The 22558-nt window shown below is 39.0% G+C and overlaps 1 protein-coding gene across 1 annotated transcript in view; it reads left to right on the forward strand.

The window, feature by feature from the left end:
* The first annotated feature begins 11070 nt into the window (after positions 1-11070).
* Positions 11071-22558, forward strand: part of rims2a (regulating synaptic membrane exocytosis 2a) — a 993532-nt gene continuing 982044 nt past the window's right edge. Inside the window, exons 1-2 of the mRNA XM_067981485.1 lie at positions 11071-11123; positions 11232-11342. Coding sequence (XP_067837586.1) covers positions 11071-11123; positions 11232-11342 — 164 coding nt within the window. The remainder of the gene's footprint in view (positions 11124-11231; positions 11343-22558) is intronic.

Consider the following 22558-nt stretch of genomic DNA (forward strand, 5'->3'; position numbering starts at 1 on the left):
TATACACGCACTAGAAAAACGCCATCTTAGGCAGTTTTAGGCAGGAGTGCACCCAAGTAGTTGGGGCACTGTCCCAGATATGTTTGGCAATCCACAAGTAGGAGTTTATTACTAGAATGGTTAAACAAGCTTCTCATCAAATTGGTTGAGAAACTGAGGGACTATCATGTTTAGTTGAATTGCTCTCTGATAAATTATCTCAGCTATGTTGCTTATGGCAATGAGCAAGTCATTGTAGCCTGTCAAGCCTCACTACCCACTACCTCTGTGATCCCAGAAACTTCTGGGAAATTATTCTATACACCAACCACCTGCTTCACACATACACAACTGAACAAACTTCAGAAGTGGCATTAAAAGATCAAATCATATCCACAGCACCAATAAGAGCCATCCATTAGCAACCAAAGAGGCCAGAAGTGAGAACAAAATTAATCAATCCCTTAAAATAACAACAAATTTATTTAAAAAACCAAAATAATCAGGAGTACTAATGTAATAAATCCTCATGCAGATGCCCTTCCTTCTACCAGTTATGCACCCACTGAATTTCTCACAAAGCAGAGTGGAACATCTATTGCAGCTAACGGGATGTACTGCTGCTGTAACAGAGGCTTCACAGTCTAATCTTTTTAAAGAATGAGTATTCAACATAAATCTCAGTGACTCAAGACGTCCAGTTCTCATCAACAGTGATTCTCAGAAGTAGTGTGATGATTTATTGATAGAACAAAAATTATCATAATTAGAATTTTATCTTATCATAATTGACATTAAATAGGCTCTGTAATGGGGAGACTGAATCTTGTCAGAAAGTTCTTGTTGCATAGCTTCATTACATTTTTGCCACAAATCCAACTATGACCATTTTAAAATTTCCATTTACTTTGTGAACCAACTGTACAATTTATTGCTTTTTGCCTTGATTTATAGCCACTGTGATTTAGCAAATTAGTGCAAGCTACTGTTTACCATCAGTTCAGAAGAAAAAAACATACTGATTGAGACTTGAAATACTGCCAAGAAGAGCTGAAACAGATGTTGCTGACTTTTAGACTGTATGTAACATCAACTGGAAAGAGTTAGTTGATGTAATTGCATAATAGCAATTTCACAAAGTTAACTTTGGATAGTCAGCGCAAATCAGTATAAAGACACACTATATATGATGAGGAATATTACCGTTTACACTTCAATACTAGAAGAAGTTCAGATCAACTGAATTAGGTAAGCGAGTTCCACATTCAACCACTCTCTGGGTAAAGAAGTTTCTCCTGAATTCTTTATTGGATTTATTAGTGATGATCTTATATTCATGGCCCCTAGTTTTGGACTCCCACACAAGTGGAAACATTTTCTCTACGTCTATCTTTCAAACCCCTTCATAATTTTAAAGACCTCTATTAGGTCACCCATCGGCCTTTTCTTTTCTCGAGAAAAAAGCCCCAGCCTGTTCAGTCTTTCCTAATAGTTATCACCTCTCATTTCTGTGTAAATCTTTTTTGCACCTTCTCCAGTGTCTCTATATCCTTTTTGTAATTTGGAGACCAGAACTGTTCACAGTACGCGAACTGTAACCAAGGTTCTACACAAATTTAACATAGCTTTTCAATTCTATACCTCTAGAAATGAACCCCATTGCTTTGTTTGTATTTTTATGGCCTTATTAACTTATATTGCTACTTTTAATGATCTATCCCATTTAGACTCTTGTTTTCCAAGGGTAATTTATTTTTCCTACCAAAATACACCACCTCACACTTATTTGTATTGGAATTCATTTGCCAATTATTTCTGCAAGTTTATTAATGCAGGTGGTTGGTGTATAGAATAATTTCCCAGAAGTTTCTGGGACCACAGAGGTAATGGGTAGTGAGGCTTGACAGGCTACAATGACTTGCTCATTGCCAGCGACCTTTACCACCTAGAAGGACAAGGGCAGCAGGCACATGGGGACAACACCAACTGCACGTTTCCCTCCAAGTCACATACCATCCCGACTTGGAAATATATCGCCGTTCCTTCATCGTCACTGGGTCAAAATCCTGGAACTCCCTACCTAACAGCGCTGTGGGAGAACCTTCACCACACGGACTGCAGCGGTTCAAGAAGGCGGCTCATTACCATGTTCCCAAGGGCAATTAGGGATAGGCAATAAATGTTGGCCTTGCCTGTGACGCCCACATCCCACGAATGAATAAAAAAAATGTCTTCTTGTATTTCGTCACAATCCTCCTCAGTATTAACTACACCCCCAAATTTGGCGTCATCCGCAAATTTTGAAACTTCCAATTCCCGACTCCAAATCATTTATGTAGATGGTGAACAACAGTGGTCCCAGCACCGATCCCTGTGGAACACCACTTCCCACCTTTTGCCAGTCTGAGTAGCTACCCTTAACCCCTACTCTTTGTTTTTTGTTTTGTAGCTAGCTTGCTATCCATTCTGCTACTTGTCTTCTGACTCCACATGCCCTGACCTTAGTCATGAGTCTACTGTGCAGTACCTTATCGAAGGCCTTTTGAAAATCTAAATATATTACATTTACTACATTACCCTTGTATATCCTTTCTGTTATTCATTCAAAGAATTCAATAAGCTTGGTCAAGCCTTACCTTCCCTTAAATCCGTGCCTACTACTCTTTATTATAATTTCGGTTTCTAGATGTTTTTCTATTACATCTTTGAGTAAATATTCCATTATCTTTCCTCCCACCAATGTTAAGCTAACTGGTCTATAGTTCCTTGGACTTGTTCTATCTCCCTTTTCAAATATAGGAATCACATTAGCTGTCTGCCAATCCTCTGGCATTATTGCCTTTTCTAATGAATTTTTATAAATATATAATAGTGCCTGTGCTATCTCTTCCCTTTCTTCTTTTAATATGCACAGACGGAGTTCATCCAGACCAGGGGTTTAATCCTCTCTAAGTTTGATTAGTTTATCAATTATCTCCCCCACTTTCTATCTTAAAAGTCTTTATATCTTTTTTGATCTCTTCTTCTAATGTCATGTCCACCTTGTTAGTCTCCCTGGTAAATACTGAGGCAAAGTAACTATTCAATATTTCTGCCATTTCGCTATCATTACTTATGAGTTTATCTTGTGTATCCCTTAGTGGCCCTATCCGTATCCTGGTTTTTCTTTTGTTATTTACGTGTCAGTAGAATACTTTACTATTTATTTTTATATTCCTTGATAATTTAATTTCATAGTTCCTCTTTGCTTTCCTAATTTTTTTTTACTTCTTTCCTAACCTCTTCGTACTCCCTTTTGTCATCTTTTTTTTATTGTCTATATAATCTTTATTCAATCTTTACATTTAATTTTGAAGTGATAACTGATTTCCAACTTTGCAAAAGTTAACATAGCAATGATTGAGCCAATCTACTCAGCTAACCTTGCCTGGCAATATTTCAATCCAAGTATGTGAGTCATTATACAGTTGGCGTAGGACAGTTTGCACAGTATTGATAACACTGTTGGTTCTCTAAGCTCTTGAAAAATTCCTTGTCTCAAAGTCTACAGAAACTGGATTGAGGGGCTAATTCCTGATTCCCTTGACTGATATGCCCTTTCTTGTTTCCTATATGTCTCTTGTACTTGTCAGTTTGCTCCTCCGGTAATACACTAACCCTTGAGTCAGAAGGTTGTGGTCCCACTGCAGCACTTAAACACTTAATCTAGGCTGACACTTCAGTGCAGTACTGATGGAACTCTGAATTGTTGGAGGTCTCGCCTGCCTGTTCAGGTGGATGTAAAAGATCCCATGGCACAATCCAGAAAAGAGCAGGAGCATTTTCCCAGTATCCCAGCCAACATTTATCCCTCAACTGACACCACCAATACATTTGTCTCATTGCTGTTTGTGGGACTTTGCTATGCACAAATTGGTTACTATGTTTCCCTACATAAAACAGTGACTACACTTCAAAAGTAATTCATTGGCTGTGGAGCACTTTGGGACATCCTGAGGACATGACAGACACTATATAAATGCAAGTAAGTTACTTCTTTCTTTCTAATTGAGCCCTCCAGTTGAGTTTATAGCCTTCCATCTGTCAGAAGCTGGATTATTTATGCTACAAGAGACAACATTCTCCTCTTCCTCCAAACATTATTAAATTAAATATTCTCCGCCTCTTCAGACATAATGATGGGGTCTTTGTCCAATGCTCCAGACAAGGTTTGGGATATGAATTGTTCACATGTGCAGTTCTGAGTGAATGATTTAGATCATTTGCCTTTGAACGCAGAAAAGTGGGAATGGAATATGTACGCATTGCAATATGCTGTGTAAATTGATATTGATATTCATATCATGTTAGCCTACATTATGCATAATTGATATTTTATACAGTGATATAACGTGATATAACTTATAATGTTACAGAAATAACCAACCAGAATCTGAAAGCCCAATGCTGTGGTCTTCTCCTTCGCGAAGCTAAAAAGTAGAGACACTTTCTGTTCTGCAACACTCAGTGTTTTTCTCTGCTGACAGACTGCCATTCTTGGCCGTTCTTTTCAGTCATTAATTATGGTTCACTTTAAGCATACCATCCATTTCAGATTATTCAGCCAAAATTTCTGCATTCCTAGTCATTAAATTTTGGACAATCTTAGGATTGATACAGTATAAGTTTGTAACATGTTAAAACATAATCTATTAATAAATTGTGTTGCAAAAGTATGAAAATCTCTCTCAATTGCGGCTTCAATGTAAATTTTATATCCAGTTTTCTCTATAAACCACACTTAAATAGTTGCTCATCTCTTATTGTTAAAGTATTAAATTTACATTATTACATGTTACTTCACAAAATGGTTTAATTTGCCATTTACTATAAATTACCATTTTCTTATAGCTCAGTATTAACTATCCATGGTTCACACATAGTTATCATCAAACGAAACACTATGCCTATACACAGGACCCCAAAGAAATCTAGCATTGTATCAGTAATCTTGTCATAGAATCATAGAGCACAGAAGGAGGCTATTCGACCCATCGTGTCTGTGCCGGCTCTTTAAATGAGCTATCCAAAACAGTCCCACTCCCTCATTTTCCCATAGACCTGCAAATTTCTCCTTTTCAAGTATATATCCAATTCTCCTTTGAAGGATACTATTGAATCTGCTTCCACCACCCTCTCAGGTAGTGCATAACAACTCACGGCGTAAAAAAATTCTCCTCATTTCCCCCTGGATTTTTTTGCCAATTATCTTAAATCTGTGTCCCGTGGTTACTGGCCCTCCTGCCAGTGGAAACAGTTTCTCCCTATCTATTCTATCAAAACCCCTCATAATTTTGAACACCTGTATTTATTCTCCCCTTAAACTTCTCTGCTCTAAGGAGAACAATCCTAGCTTCTCTAGTCTCTCCAAATAACTGAAGTCCCTCATCATTGTCACTTGGCACTCACTTGGAAAGGGGAGAAATAGATTGCAGAATTGCACTTTCCATTGTATATTAAGAAGGCAAACTTGCATGCCACCAGCCAAATGGATTGTTGCACTCAAATGTTGACATTTACTTGAGATGGTAACAATGCACTTTGATTAACTTTTCTCCTAAGGTAAGCCAGGCATTTAGCATTTCTTAAGTTTAGCGCGCCATTTCACGGAGTCAGTTGTCAGATGATTAGCTACTACAACACTACAACATCGATATTTGAGCTGGTGTTAATGAACTTTAATTTACATAAAACCAAATACACATCAGAGAGGTTTTGTAAAGAGATTTACAGAGTGTAATCTACAACAGTGATATCAACCCTTTTTGGGTAAAGAGCCACATACAGAAATTTCAAACTCCTTCATTGGCCACACCTTTGTGTTTGACATTTGTTCAACATTGAACAAATAAATTTAGTTTTATATCAGTAAATTCCAAAAACAAAAGTTTGAAATGATGGTTCAAAATAGCTTAACCAAAATTCACCAGTGTTTAGAAATTATTAATCTGGATATCTGGTTAATTTTGTAAGTCTACTTCCTAGGTTGGTGTTGACATACAGATATAAATTGGCTCCATAAATCTGCATTCTGATATGGCAAAGAAGAAGTAAGGCTCCCATTAAGGTTGAGCATATATATTTTCTCTATCAATAGAGTAATGTTTAACAGCTGGGTATTTAGCCATTGTTGAGGATCTTATTGCATCTATATACGGTGAAAATACTTCTGTTTTGTAGTTATGTGCTTCCAACTATGGGCAAAGTAGACAAGTTTAATTTATTACCATGGAGCTGAATTGATAACTTCTATTGCTGAACCTTCCTGTCCACAATATAGGCTAGTTAAGATTATATTTTATTATCCAATATAAATCTAAATACATTCTGGGGATAATTTCAAAAGAAATGAAAAGGTATGGGTTCTTAAAAAGAGACATTTACAAAATAATCTTGAATGTTGACTTCATTATCACTTGTGTGTTTCTATTAATGCTCAGAATTATTCTTTGAGAACTGCCAACACAATCAATGGAACACTGATTTGCATAGTGTGCAAATTCTTCCGAAAAGCAAGTTTACTGATTTATAGTGCACAGTTCCCCACCGCCATTAACTTAACTTGCCCTTCTAAAGAAATTGTACATTATACACCATAAGGTGTCAGCCATCTCAATATTTTCTATTTTTACATGATTTCCTACATTACTTAATTGGGTTGTGGTTGTCTCTTCTCGGAGATCAGGGAATAACTGGAGGCTGAGGATTTATAAAATTGCAGCTGCATTCACCTGGGGACCAAAATGTAAGAAGTGTTAATAAAATGCTCAAAACAGAAACTTAGTCTATGGCAAGTGAAAGTTACTTGTACTGTTAAGCTTAGTTTACGAGCAATATTGCAATCTTGTTTTGCTGAAACAGTATCTAGTGCTTAAATCTGAGACGATATTGGGTAATTTCCTCCACTAAATATTATAGGAACCAATTACATTGGAAGAATAATATGTATGCATCAGAAAAATAAATACCCTAATTGACAGTATTGGTGCTGGGATTGTTAATATTCTGATTCTACCACCAATAATCTACTAGGTACAAATGATGTTTAAATGCAAATGGAACAGACTCGCCTTACTCTGTCAGGACAATCATTTGAAACAAACTGTTACTAAACATTCCTATTGTGTGATCCCTGATTCGGTTCCCCAGGCAGGACAAATAATTATCCAGAGACAGGGTAAAGAAAGGTGAGACATACTTCTTTAGATAGTCTGTTTCCTAATTATTTCAAACTATTAATAAAATCTACAGTTAAAAGTATAGTAAGGAAGGAACAATGGTCCGTTTTAAATGGTAAGAGTTCAATTAAAATCAACACAAACACATAGATTTTTTATTTGAAATGTGATAGTTAAGATATAGTTTGGACCTTCTCTGTTGGCCCAGAGAGTAAAAGCATTGTGTGGTGGGGCAGTAAGTTATACAGACCAGGAGATCCAAGGCTCCATCCTGGCCTGTGCTGAGTTAGCTGGTCTCAGACAGTTGGCAGTACAAATGCTCAATATCCCTGAGAGCTAGGTTGGGATGGGGTGGGTGGCACAAAAATTAGTTGCTGGTCATCAAGCAGCTAGCCTTGCTGGAAAGTGTGCACACGTGAATGTCAGATGAAGCCATGATCAGGCTTAGCTGTGATTCCCCCCTCACCCATCCCCCGTCTCCGTGGTCTAGTAGCACGCCCACATTCAGACGTGAAGAATGGCCTTGTCAGCAAATTAGTAGAGGGGTGCCTGTTCCTCAGGAACTTTATCTTAGCACGAGTCACCACCGTTAGGAGAGCAGAGAGCGAAGAAGGGGAATTAGGAGAAAATATATAGCTCGCATATATACGATGCTAAACTCTGAAATGGAGGGGGGCTGCTCCTTCGAATTATCCTTTGAAAATTGCACATGAAGTTGCTTTAATTAAGTAATTCTGAGAATAACGTATCCTTGTAGAACACAAATAACAGAGACGAAATGTTATTACTAAAGCGTAGCTGATGGTGTGCACATATCGTGTAATGGCATAGCGCTCCGTTGCAAGCCACCTGATTAAATTCAGATTTCTAAATTACAGTAACTTCTGTTTTTCTTTTACGTCCTTTCCTCCCGCGAATGCCTCTGACTTTTAAACATTTGTGAATATGAACAGTCAGACATGGAGGATTTTTACCAGGCTAATTTTACTCGTCAAATTACTCTTCCAACTTCTAATGTGCAGTATTGTAAAGCCGGGGCGTTTGCTGCTGAAATGGATTGTTTCCCCCTCAGCAACTCCCATTCAAAATGGTGAAGTACTACGAACACACTAATTTCCATACGTTTCCAAGGCATTTAGACTGTACACAGGAAATGCTTGTACCGATCAAATTCCAATGTTTTGGAATGGGCTGGAACACTGATCCTGTCCACCTCAGAACCCCATTTATTTTTACACATGGATACAATCATACATCAGGATTTGTGCGTGTTATCTGTTAGACTTCACACAGTTAACAGAGGATAATTAATTGACATTTCCTAATGGATGGAAAGTGAAAGGGGGTCATAAGGCCATTTAGATTTTATTTTATTTATTGTTGAGGACAGGATACTGTTTAAGGCATTTCGACAAAAGCTTATGAGTTATTTTACTGAGAATGCAGAAAGTATCGATTTTTATGACATTTGAATATATAGTACAACTGCTATAAAATCAGAAACTCCTGGAAATACACAGTATGCAACTGCACAGAGAAGATAAACTAATGTTTCGGGTGTAGACCCTTGATCAGAATACCCAGAACGTTAAGCTATCTTTTCTCTTTCTCAACGTTGTATACTTCTAGTATTTCCTGTCTTTCCTTCAGATTTCCAGCATTTGCAGTTGTTTTCTTGCTTTTCATCTTTACAGCAAAGTTCTTATGGTGTAAATTGTGTAAATTCTGGTTAATTGTATTTTCGTCTTAATCACCCTTCTAGTGCAACAAAATAATCCAAATATATCCATATGAAAATAATTACTTATATGATCCAACCAGTTTCCGAGCCTTTTGATAGCTCTGTTAGTTTAATTTATCACTGGCTAATCGTTATAACCCAGTAGGTTTTCAATAAAAGATTTTCGTTCAATTTGTCTGATTCAGTAAACTTATTTCTGACAATGAATATATTATGTGTGTGTGTGTGTGTGGTTTTGACTGGCTCTAAAAATTAAGGATTTCACTTGAACCGATTGTAAAGTCCTTTGGCAACTCATTGAGCGTTTACACAATTTTATGAGATGACTTCCTATCATTGGAGTTACTGTCAACTCGTGCAAGTCGTAATTTATTCCAACCCTCTGAAGTCGGGAGGAAATAACTCTATACAGGCCTATTAACATTTGTATTCGTTCCGGAGCATTTAATGCTCTTCTCTCCCTGCGCTGTCAGATCTTTTACATTAGCCCTGAATAAAAATATACCCAGTTGACGATTGTGACTGTCCAGTTAAAGCTTTGTTGTTGTTTTCTCATAGCTGTCAATCCAAGCATGCATTCAGTCAAGTAAATGTTCTTCGTGAAGCTAAAGATCCAGACAGAAAATGGGATATTAAGGAAGTTATCTGATATCGATGACAGGCACTGTCCTGGCACATTCTGGAGAGGGGGCAGCCACGCTGGTTGCTGTCCGAGGTCCTGTATTCCCAATCACATGCAACTTAAGCCTGCCCTCGGCAACAAAGGAATCCAAGGGAAATGGGGTGACGTGACTTAAATATTCCACTTCGTGTATTTTTAAAATTAAAAGCAATATCAACGATTTATTTTCTTATAGCTTAATAATGAAGAGCGTTTCTATAGCCCGATGTCATTTTCCTTTATTTGTTAGCTAGCAAATTTAAAATTGTCCCTGGAAATGCTACCGTTTAAATAAATCCGGTTCCTCGACACAATGTGTGCGCGACTCTAAATTGGGCCCCTGAAATGTAGGCTTATTTTTGTCGGTGATTAAAAGTATATAACTTACTTGCCGTTTAATCCCAAAAAAAGTGTGGTGGAAAATGCTACACGTGTCATATTATATGAAGCGAGGAAAAACGACCTTAACCCGGTCCCACTGCAAAGTTAAATGCACCAGGTCTTCTCTCATAGCGAGCAAAGATAAATGGGTCTGAATCTTAATGCTAAAAATGATGATTAATGCTTAGGCTACTGTGTAACTCAATATTGTGTGTTCCAGAAAAAAAAATGTATACATGCAAACCAATGTTTTAATAATGGCAGATAGAACCGACCTTAATTAAATCTCATCACAATGATCCCAAACGGAATTTGATTTCTGCCTCCTCTTGGGTCAGACAGGATAGGGAGGGTTGAGCCGAGTCCAATTTGACAGCGCTCCAGGTCCTGATCAATAATCCGCTCCATAGTTTGCAGAGTTTTCGCTCTCAATGAAAGCGCACTCCGGCTCTCTTCCCCCCTCTCACTCTTACAGTTAATATATCCTTTTAGCTGTGTGTGTCCTACGTCTCGTAATTAGACCCCGCCTTGTCTTTCCTTTTAGGCTTTTCTTTTTTAAAAAAATGTGAACTTTTTTTTGCTTTTTTTTTGTTTGGCTTTTTTCTTCAATTTTTTCCCCCCTCTCTCTGCACAAGTCGAAAGGGAGGCGATGGGCTGGATGCAAAAATAACGTGCTCGCTAATCATGTTAGCGATGGGTTAGCAGACAGACTGCGAGAGAGAGAGAGACAACAAGAAGATAAAATGCATCGCCGTTCTTAACTAATAGTTTTTTTTTTCCCCCGCGGAGTCCTCCCCCCTTTCCTGTAAAGTGCATATGCATAAATGGAGAGAGAGAATTATGAAGCGAATTGCAGCGAGCGGTGGAAATAATTTGGATGTGACTGGACCAGCTTTCTGCTCTTACCGTAGCTGCTGCTGCTGCTGCCGCTTCCTCCAGCACTCGAGCCCGGGAGTATCAGCAGACCAGCGCGCCGTCTCCATCAGCTCTTCCTCTTTCTTTCCCTGTAATTGTTAGTGGGGTGGTTTTTTTTTAAAAAAAAGAATATATATATATATATATATTATATATTGTTATTATCATCGTTAAAGATGTCGGCTCCGCTGGGGCCTCGGGGCCCTCGTCAGCCCGGCCCTGTTCCTCCTCACCCTCATCCATCTCCTCTTGCTGCTGCTCCTCCTGCCGCCGCCGCCTCCTCCTCCACCGCCGCCGCCGCCGCCGCTTCTGCTTCTCCCGCGCCCGCTGCCGCCGACATGTCCGAAATGCCGGACCTCAGCCACCTCACCGAGGAGGAGAGGAAGATCATCCTGGCCGTCATGGACAGGCAACGCCAGGAGGAAGAGAAGGAACAGTCCATGCTCAGGTAAGAAGATGGGGAAAAAAGAACAATAATTTGTTTGTCTCTAACGACAAACGAAAAAAAAAAGACAATCGCTGCAACAACAGCAAGAAAAAAAAGAGCAAAATGCAAAGAAGGAAAAAAAAAATGCAAAAAAAAACAAATACACACCCAGAGACTCAGACTTGCAAAGATTTTTTTTTTAAATTTGTAACATTTGGCCTACAAGCCGTGGGTTGGGTTTTCCAGCCGCCATCTTCCGCCTGAAATTTCAGCAAAAGGCTGTGCTGTGAGGTTTGAGTTGTATCATTTTTTTAAAATGATGAATTCAGAGCAGAGCTCTGCAGGGTTTGGGTCCCTGAGTGTGGTTTTTTTTTTGTGCAGATGTACGGAAATGTCTTTGGAAATGATGTGAGATTGTAATAATGTCAACCCTCTCCCCTGCTCTCTCTCTCTCTCTCTCTTTCTCCCCCCACCTTTCATCCCCTCCTCTTCCCCGCCAAAGCCCCGGGTCCTCGACCCAGCGCTTAACGCCCCCCACCTGTGCCGAGCTAAGCCCCAGGGCGATCGGTGCTGTGGGAGCCGCGGCGGTATCCAGTGAAAGTTAGAAAACCGGCAGCAGCTGCTGGTGACAGGCGAGCCCCGGGTGACTGGGGGGGGGGTTTCAGCACCACACAGCAGCGGACAGCGCCCAGCAGCCCACAGCCAGCCTCACACACAATCACAACCGAAGGAGACGCTTGAGGCTGAGCCCACAGCCACAGCCAGACTCTGAGGCAGAATCACAGCCAGACCCCTGACCATAACCACAACCAGAGCTCAACTCTGAGACTGAGCAACAGCCAGCACAACCCTGCCCAAAGAGAGAGAGAGAGAAAGAAAGAGGGCAATGGAGAACTAAAGGCCACAGAGCATGGGCAGCCAGAACTAGGATAATATACATTGTGTGTAAGAAAATATGGGAGGGTATCAAAAGTAATTTAACCGTTCGTCAAGTTAAATGTTCCTGTTTCTGATAATGTCATTATTATGCTAAACTGAACCTCAAAAAGAGATTATAAGGTAAAGTCACCTGCAGCAGCTGGAGCTGGCTGAAAGGTGTTGGTGTCATACTACGCTGAAGTGTTGCAGTGGTTATGCATTTTTAAATTAATTCACTTCAAAATGCTACTGTATTTCGATTAGTTATTCAGTCTCTTAATACATTTACATTTGCTATGATATTCATATCATCATTATCTCTTCATTGTGATAAGAGAGGATTGCTTGCTCATGTAATATTTTCTTTTAAAATTAAATTGATGGGCCCAGTGTCTTCTTTAATTATTTAGATTGTGGGTTCAGAGAATACAAGAAGAATATGAAGTATTAGTTACCTGCTGGTGAATCTTCCTCAGTTCAGTTTTGTGGTTTTTTTAATGGCACAGTTTGTGGTGTGTTGCTCGTTGTGTGATGCTTCGCTGTTTGGGCTGGAGAATGATATTGAAAGTTGTACAATAAATATATGTTATCCAAAGTTCTGAAGTCATGTTCACTTCCAGTGCTGCGTAAGGTGGGGTGACAGTTTTAAGAATGTGTTTAAGTTTCGAACTGGGTGCTTACGTCTGAGTGTATGAAAATTTTCCATTGTGACACTAAGAAAAAGCCCATTTTAAACTAAGCATTTTGACTTTTTCTCAAAAGGATGGCCAACTTCTCTGTCTTGGTTGTCTGACTGTGTGTTTGAAATTTTGATTTTTGTTATGTTGCATCTGCTGTGCATGGTGTACATTAGTAGAATGAAATATAGGTGTGATATTTGACAAGTTATCGAGTAAGAAGAAAGCAATGTAAGTCAATATAATTAATGCTTTCCTGGAAATAATACGTTTTAAACTGGAATGTAGGCTTGTGAAGGTGGAAAGGTTATCTAGAAACTTGCTGTTTCAATGTAGTTTAATGGGTGAAAGAGAAAAAAAAATAATTTAGACAAATATGTCCAGGTCAGTGTGCATACGTTGAGAAATACTTTTCCAGATGGTCAGATAAAACTGGTACAGGATCTATTTATGGGAACTAGTGTTCTTTAGAGTAGTCAAATAGACAAAAAACTATCTCAACTGATGCCGCAGTGGGGAATTTCACAACATTGTACGCTTCATGTTTCTCCTTAAAAATGTTCACATTTATATAGAAGTCCATGATGGAAGTCATGGTGTATGAAAAATACACTATTGAGCAATGTTCGGTCTATTAACTCTTGAGCGCCACAGGCAGGTTGACTTGTAGGGTCAATTTCATGAGTGGTGTATTTGTCATTCCCCACCACTCCAGGGTATGTGAGCTGCTTAAAATCCACAATACATATTGTAAAAAATGTATTAAAATAAGTTCACATTTTTATTTATGCACTGATTCCAAGTGTGTGTGTTTGTTGCTTTGGCATTCTGAACACAGTAATTTTTTTTATGGAGGCCATATGATGTGGAAGTTGACTGCTATCCTAATTACTGGTGTTTGAGAAATTCAAACTAGAGGGCAAACAGCTAAGTCCTCTACCCAGACCACGGAGAAAAAGTTGGCAGACAGGAGGTTGAAATATGTAAGGGTGATGATTGATTCATTTGTTTCCATTTATATTAACTTTTTATTTAATTGGCCAAGATGCACTGATGTTAACATACTAACAGGCAGAGGGCCTGAAAGTTGGAACATATTGTGAAGGCTCTGACATAGTTTGGACAGAAGCTAATGGCGTTTTTATACCTCACATAGTACACCATAACTTTTCATACATGTGATATAAACTTCTGTATACTGACTGTTATTTCCAAGTTATCAAGTGGAGATCACATTTTGATAATTTTGTAGTGATTATGTCCCAATTAATAATCCTTCCATGCAGACATTATTGTGGATCAATGACATGGAACTCATTGGATTTTGCTGTCTGCCGTGGCACTTGCTGCTATTGCAAAAAAAATCCTCAACAAAATAACCCCGCAAGATTTAATTTATATATTAAAAAGAAAAAAAGATGCATGAGGGTGACTTCAAGGCTGTAATTTCATCTCTGGGCTTAGATGGCTATTATAAACTGCTCGTGCCTCAATCTCATAGGTTATACTGTCACCTGAACCACTTGATGAGATTACTGCCTTGTAATCACTCTAGGTATCTATTATTCTGTACATCGTTTCTGCCAATAATGTAACTTCCTTTGCCCATGTACAATGTATTTTAATGGTCTTGATCCATTTTCTGTTTCATTGAGGGTTATGTGTATCATATTTCACATATCCTGCTAGATCTATTTACAGAATACCAATATTACAATAGTCAAACTACAGTGATAATATAAAGAATTTTAAATGGCGAGGGAGAAAAAGACCATGGGCATAATTTTTCAAAATACTCCTACAATATGCAGACAAAACTCTCACTTTTGTGTATTTTTCTTTCCTGCTTTCTGTTCTATCCATATTCTCCCTTTCACTCCTCATTTCTTGAAGGAATTGACCAACTAGTCTTTCTTCATGTGCCAGGCAGTGGTGGAGGAATTAGAAAAAAAGGGAAAAGGACAGCAAATCAGAAGTTCTGAAAATAGGGCATAAACATATAATTGTAGCTGTAAATGGTGTATATTTATGGTCAAAATTAATTTATAAAGGAAGAAACAGGAATTACTAGGAGAGCAATGACAGTTCAGTAGAAAGGATGTTTCTTTGTAAATATGGGTAATATTAAATCTTGTATGTAGAATTTATAAATTAACAGCAAAGATTTAACTTTGATCTCTTCTTGTCACTACTTTTGTAAATTGCTCCCAATTATGGATTTAAACTGAATAATGTGTCTGCTGAAAGCTCAGTGAGGTTATCCAATGATTAGCTGAGCCATAAAGACTAGGAAGATCACAGGTTCAATCCTTGGTCTGTGCTGAGTTAGCTGATCTCAGGCATGCTGGTGTTAGGGGTGATACAATTGATCATTGTGTCCTTCCGATAGGAAGATGAAAATGAGAGAGTTCCCACTCTAGATCGCTATTCAGCATCCTCTACTGGAAGTGCACATATGCCACTGTTAGGTGAGGACATGATTGGGATATGTTTTGATGCCGAATAGTATGCTCAGGTTCTATGCCAAGGCTCACATGTGCATATCCGGTGAGGTATTGGCTACTGGGTACTGGAGGAGGGAAGCATGGAATTTTAAAAAATTAAAAACTGAACAATGAACAGGGAACTGGGTGGTACAATGGGTTAGGACACTCACATCTGAGTCATGGGAGTGTATGCAGCATGATGGATGAACGATAAGTCTCCTCCCTCTGCCAGCTCTAAGGATGTTAGTAGGAATGAATCCACAGCACTATACTTCCCATAATATGATACTAATTAGCAGTCCTCACTCAGAGCGGCCACACAAAGATGGTTGATGCAATGAATATCAAAGACTGAGTTGGGGCTGTTCGCTCGCTGTGGTTCTCAAGTATTGTTGGCCTGTGTATGCTGTAATTACCTGGGAGTGCTTAATGCTGCATTAGGTGGTTAAAATGAAATAGCATTCTCTTGCCCAAAATTGACATGCTTCATCATAACTAGCACCAAATTGACCAAAAATAAAAGTAAACCATTAAATTATCGATTCTAGCTTAAACTACATTATTTGCATCTCACTGTAGTTTTCATTATTCAGTTGACACTGCACCAAGTGTCACATTTTCAAGTTCAATCTTGCATGCTGGCCCAAAGTGAACCACATTAAAATGGAAAAGTACTCTTTTCCTCACTTTCTTTGGGCAGAATAGACCTCCTTTATCCCTCCACCACCTCATTGAGAGGTGCCATTTAGTGTGCAGTTTGAACTCATTCATGCTCATAATTGGATTACACACACACATTGGTTACTGTAGATTGCATGCTTGCTCCTTACAACTGATGAGTTGTGTCAGGAGTCAGTTTTCAATTTAGTGAGTATTTCATCCGGTTAGTAACTCTGCTCATATTAAGTTGGAATAGAAGGAGAACGTGAAATTCTCTCCTGTCAGTATAGCTGTTTGGTCAGATGCGGTGGTTCACATTAAGTCAGAGAAACAGGAACACATTTCTTTCTAGTTCCTGTAGTCAAAAAGGAGCAGTGACCTATGTTGTAGTGTTTTTTTCAGACAAATCTCAATAGGTGAAGGAAAGACATTTCTTCCAGAACATCCTACTAATTGAGTCCATCTCACATTACGTGGAGCAAGTCACTTTTTTGATACTAATAACATTGGAAACGATAACTGAGCCACTTCAAGATCTTCATTGTTTTATTTGGATGATTTAAATTACTGTGCAGGCGAATAATTATTTTAACCTTTTAAGTAAAGAGTCACCATCATTACCCTTTTTAAAAATCCAATTTCAAAGCAATATGACTAACTTTTAACAATAATTCTCATGAATTTGTGTGCTCATTCAAGGGAAAGGAAACTCTATGGAGATACTTCTTGTTCAAAATACTTTCCTTTTTTATAAATATATATATATAAAAAAACCCTCGATCATAACTTTTTGATATTTTTTAAAACATGTCAATTTTACTGCCACTATAGAGACCCTCAGGTAGGTTACTACTGTGATGTACTGGGGAGCATCCTGGAGCAGCTCCATTGTAAATAGCAGATATCCAGAGTCAACATTAAACATTGTCAGGCCAGCTATAGCAATTGGTTATACGTGGTGTAAAGGTCCTGCTACTCAGCCTCAACAATTGGTAGTATTACTAATCCCAGAGAACCCCTCTTGCATTCCACTTCCCACAACAGCCACATTCATGGCCTCTAAGTAAGATTACTACTTGATAATACAGTATTATGGAGAATCTTGTGCTTACTAAGAGCTTGGGTTAAGACTGTGCAAACGTAGGAAACCGAGTGATTCAATAAGTTAGAGTACAATCTTCTCCTTGCAGACACCTGGGATTAGATCCAGCCCAGACTGATGTGATAAAGTATGCTTAACAGCCCCCATACAAGTTCCTGATAGCTGTAGGTCCACAATATAATACTCCCCCTCATTTAGCATTACGTTATTTTAAATTGGCAATACCACTTAGAAAGGTCATAAGGATGACTGGTACGGGAAATGAAGAAATCACATTAATGCACTAGGTAATGCTTAAGGTATACTTTTGTGCAGTTTAGGTAAAGTTTAACTGTATTATTGATGCCTGATCTGGGCTACTTGATGTTAACATTTGGCACCAAAAGAGAAGTGGAAAATATTCTGTTAATTTCACTGACTTTCTTCACCTTAATTAGCACAAAATTTCACCAAAGGTATTAAGGACTGTCCAAATTAATTCCATGTGGGACCCTTACAGCCATCAGGGCGATAAATCTAGTACAGGTTTTCATTCCACCAGTCTAAACAAGATTCAAATCTTGTCAAGAGGTAAAAGGAGAATGTTCCAACACATTGAACCACCCAGTCAATCAATAATTTTTGTCTATTTCTTCTAAGTTTTTTAAACATGTAGAGTGGTGGCTGAGCTTGATAGTAAATAGAGCACATGCTTTTGGAGCTAGTGCTTTATCAAAAGTAAGCCATCAAGTAGCACTGGCTGTATTCTTGAGTTATATGAACTACGGCATGAGTAGATTAGTTTCCATAAAGTTTTCAGTTTGTATTCTGTTAATGATAGACCATTAGTTTAATAAAGTGTACTATATTAATCCTGAGAATCTCAGCAGTCTTATTATTTAACTTCGTATTTTAACTCAGGTCCTTCACACATTTGGAAATAGTAACTACTCCAGACCCGTTTCCTTCAATGGTGTAAGCGCTGCTCAAAGAAAAATATTCAGCAAATCCACAGAAAGGGGCCAGAAGCAAAAACTAAAAGATGTTAAAATTCATCACAATACTTTGAAACAAACATCCATCTCTATCTCTATCTGTCCCTCTGTCTCTCTTTCTTTTATATAATTGATGGTGAGACTCTTGATTGAATTTCTCAGGATCATTTCTTTGGTGCATGGTGAGCTTACTGCCCCAGTAATACCATCCCCTATTCACGACAGAGTTCTGAAAAAGATGAGTTTTAATGTGTTATCTTCATACCTTTTAATTTTACCAGTCTATTGTTTAAATGAAAACGTACAAATTGATTGAATCATAGAATCATACAGTGCATAAGGAAGCCATTCAGCCCATCGTGCCTTTGCCGGCTCTTTGAAAGAGCTATTCAATTAGTCCCACTCCCCTGCTCTTTCCCCATAGCCCTGCATTTTTTCCCCTTCAAGTATTTATCCAATTCCCTTTTGAAAGTTACTATTGAATCTGTTTCCATCACCTTTTCAGGCAGTGCATTCCAGATCATAACAACTTGTTGTGTAAAAAAATTCTCCTCATCTCCCCTCTGGTTCTTTTGCTAATTACCTTTATTCTGTGTCCTCTGGTTACCGACCCTCCTGCCAGTGGAAACAGTTTCTCCCCTTAACTTTCTCTGCTCTAAGGAGAACAACCCCAGCTTCTCTAGTCTCTCCGTATAACTGAAATCCCTCATCCCTGATACCACTCTAGTAAATCTCCTCTGTACCCTCTCCAAGGCCTTGACATTCTTCCTAAAGTGTGGTGCCCAGAATTGGACACAATACTCCAGCTGAGGAAATTCAGTTCATATAATTGCTGTATTTCCCAAGGAGTCTTTATGATTTTTTTCAGTAGTGTATTGCTGCCATATACTTTGATTCATTTATGAGCCTGAACTATGCAAATAGAGCATTCATGATGAGGAACTATGAGATATGATTTATATTGCACTGGTGGGCTGACCTGTTAAGTCCTAAGCAACAAAGCCAGGAGTGAGTTATGGTGAGTGCCACATATGGGATATAAATTGTATTCCGTGGCTCCTCATCATATATTCTGTTAATACCATGAGCTAAGTAATTATAGTGATGAAAGTTAGTTGTAAATTATAATTTTAAATAAGAACTAAATTGCTGTATGGATTGCAGAACAGTTGGGTGAGGTTACTGAAGCTTTATTTTAACAATACTGTCTGTTCTCCGTTGTAATGCCATTTCCATGAAGTACAAAATACTTTTCATGGCAATGATTTGCTTAAACAGAATATGATTTTGATTTAAATTTTTGATACTTTGTGGAACAGGCTTATATAGGACAATAAAATATAATTGTACAATGACACTGTATCGAATAGGCTCATAGTAAAGCATTAGTGGTGCATTTATATTGGTTCCAGTTGAGCAGTACCATGTTCATACTGCCTGGCTCAAACTGCAGTTCTTTTGCCTTGGAGGAAGAACTTTGTGTCTACAAGCTTACCTGCCCGCACAGAGCTCCTCTTCCAGTAGTTAAAATTTAAATGTTTAGAGAATCTGGTCAGGAGCGTCTCGGTTCTCTAAGCATTTAAATCAGTACCAGGTAGATAACACTGAGTATTTTTTAAACCTGGTTTGACAGTACACTGAAGTTATACTCCATGTGGGGGTCAAACCAATGTGGTGTGAGACTACATCCTCCAGAAGCTTTGCATCATTTCTCTCCAGAACTAGACTCAGGCTCCGACTTTGGATTTGTACTGCAATTTTAGCATTGCTGAGAAGTGGAAACTACTTTGCACCAATGCCACAGTTGTGGTATAAACATCTTTACTGCTGTCACTCAATTCACAAGACCTCAGAATCTATATAGTGTTTGTATATTTTAGTTTTAAAATGTTTTTCCATCTAAAAGGACACGCATTATAGTAACTGCTGTAAGATTCTTCATTATTTAGACAAATGGTTACTTTATATATAAAACTAAATTTTTTTGAAGCTGCCTTTTATTGTCATGCTTACCAATTCTCCTACATTTGATGGGGAAACTCTTGTGAGCAATGACTGTCCATCTCACTTCTGCACTATACCAGTAAAATAACAGCTTGGAGTTTTATTCTGCTTTTTCCTGTTGGAGATGAAAAGAGAGCAAAATAATGTTATGGAGGCATGGCTTTCCCAGGACCCGTAGCAATATTAAGTTTCCTCCATTAAAATTTTGGGGCTCTGCAGATTTAATAGGGGACTTTCCCTGTGGCTGTGAATGCTGGGATAGTCCTTTCTCCAAAGCATTCTTTTTGTTCCCTTCTTCTGTAGCAAGAGAAAGCCACAATAGTGTTACTCGCCCCTCAGGCAGATAGGCTGTGGAGTCAGAAACAGAAATAAAGAAAAACAGAGAGAAGCTGAAACAGGACAACACACGAGAAAGGGCAAAAAGAGAAAACAGACAAAGGAGAGAGGGAAAGGGCACAAGAAATAAAAAAGAAAAGGAAAATAATATCAAAGAAGAATGAGAGAGAAAAAGGATGTGAAGCGAGGTGACTCCTGAATGAAAATCTTATACCTGATGTTGACAGCTCTGGTCAACCTCCTTGTGACATAGATATAGGAATTATACCAGGTGTGTTCACAGAGAAAACATACCTTTATTTTAAAAGAAGCCAGTTTATCCATTGTGTTGTGCTCTGCTTTTAGTAATGATTAAACTAGGAGGTAGTTGCTTTAGAAATAGGAGGTGGCACATCCAAAGTGCCCAACAGAAGTTTTGTAGCATTAGCTACAACAGAACAAGTGAGTTACAGGGTTCTTCCCCTGATTTTCTTTAGGCACTAAAGTCAAAATGTGTGCTCTATCTGCACGCACTATTACAAGTGTTGCTTTTGAATTATGCACGTGTGGGGCAGCACTACACTGCCACGTTCTCTACAAACAAACTCATTTTCTGTGTAATTAAAATGATGCTTCATTAAGTTATATTTTGTCATAAATTTGTAGTTAAAGTAGTTTAATAGTAATATTGTTCCTTAATTTAAGATAAAAGTTTCAATGTGATAAAAATTCCGATTATAAGAAATAAAACTAAGAGTAATCTGTACTTGTTACTTGATTTTAATAACCTCATGAAGGAATGCAAACATTACACCTGTTGAAGATGTTTTTAGATTATGCCATTTCCATTTCTGCTACAAGTGTCCATCAATCTTTCTCAAATTAATGGCTGGATATCCATTCAAAGTGAGAGGATTCCACTCCAGAAGTTGAACTCATACTGAAAGATGATGTTCCAGTGCAGTACTGAGAGTCTGCTGCATTGTTGGAGATGTGTTCCTTGTAATTCCCATTTGACTGTTCAAGTGGACATTAAAGATCCTGGGCTTGAAAACCATTGCTCTGACTCCATCGGCATAACAGTGATGGAGCAGGACTTCTTCCCTTTTGAGATCTTTGTGCTTGACCCTGTCAGATTTCCCCAGCTCAAGCAGTTTGCATATTTTTTGGCAGGTTACTGTGCCAGTATTGGTGCTGCTGGGATGCCCGCTTGATGGTAGCGGTGGGGAGGGGTAAGAAAAATGTGGCACTGGCCAGCCGATTGTCAGCAAAGCTAGAAGGCTGGCTGGAAAATGTTGATAAAGTTTGAAATCGACTCCTTTATAGGAGTGTCAACTCTACCCAAGGAAGGTCCAATATGCCTGCCTTTTGCAGGCATACAGTTTGTTGGGGTTACCAGAGGTAGGACTAGCAGAAATGCCGTCTCCATTAATGATATCAGGCTGCAAGGGGATGGATGCAACAGCCGTCCACCCTCGCCCCAAGCCCCACAGGAGGTCTTGGCATAATGTAGACCTGGTGTAACTTGATCCCACCTCCATTTCTGCTGCTGCTGATCTTTGCCCGCCCAGGATGCATCCTGAATTCATTTGTAAGTACATGGATTTTCAGGGCCCATTAAAACATGGGCTTGCTCCCAGTACACTTCAATTACACAGGTCCAGAAATTCGGGCGTAGGGTACATTCCCCACGCCTGAATGGTGAGGCTCGAGGCTCCCCAGATATTGGGCCTTGGACCTCATTATAATGAAGCTGACGTGGCATCGGAGCTTGCCGGCGAACAGTTGTGCAATATCGGGCTGCAGCTACCATCACAGTGGCCCACAGGTAAGTGGGTCCAGGGTTCGAGATTGGGGCCAGGGGGTCCGGGATCAGGGGACAGGAGAGGAGTCTGGGATCGGGAAAAGAGGGCAGTGGCCTGGGTTTGGGGTTTGGGAGAGGAGGCTGAAGGCCTGGGATTGTGGTTTGGGAGAGGAGACCGGAGCTCCTCCAGGCTCCACATTCAGGTAAGTAAATGTATAAAACTTACCGTGTAGGTCGCAGGCAATCCCCAGATCTGGTTTCCCCGAGTGCAGCCGGTGCTGGCTGCTTCAGGGCAAA

The sequence above is a fragment of the Heptranchias perlo genome, chromosome 3, assembly GCF_035084215.1.
Source record: "Heptranchias perlo isolate sHepPer1 chromosome 3, sHepPer1.hap1, whole genome shotgun sequence".
NCBI classification, from domain to species: domain Eukaryota; kingdom Metazoa; phylum Chordata; class Chondrichthyes; order Hexanchiformes; family Hexanchidae; genus Heptranchias; species Heptranchias perlo.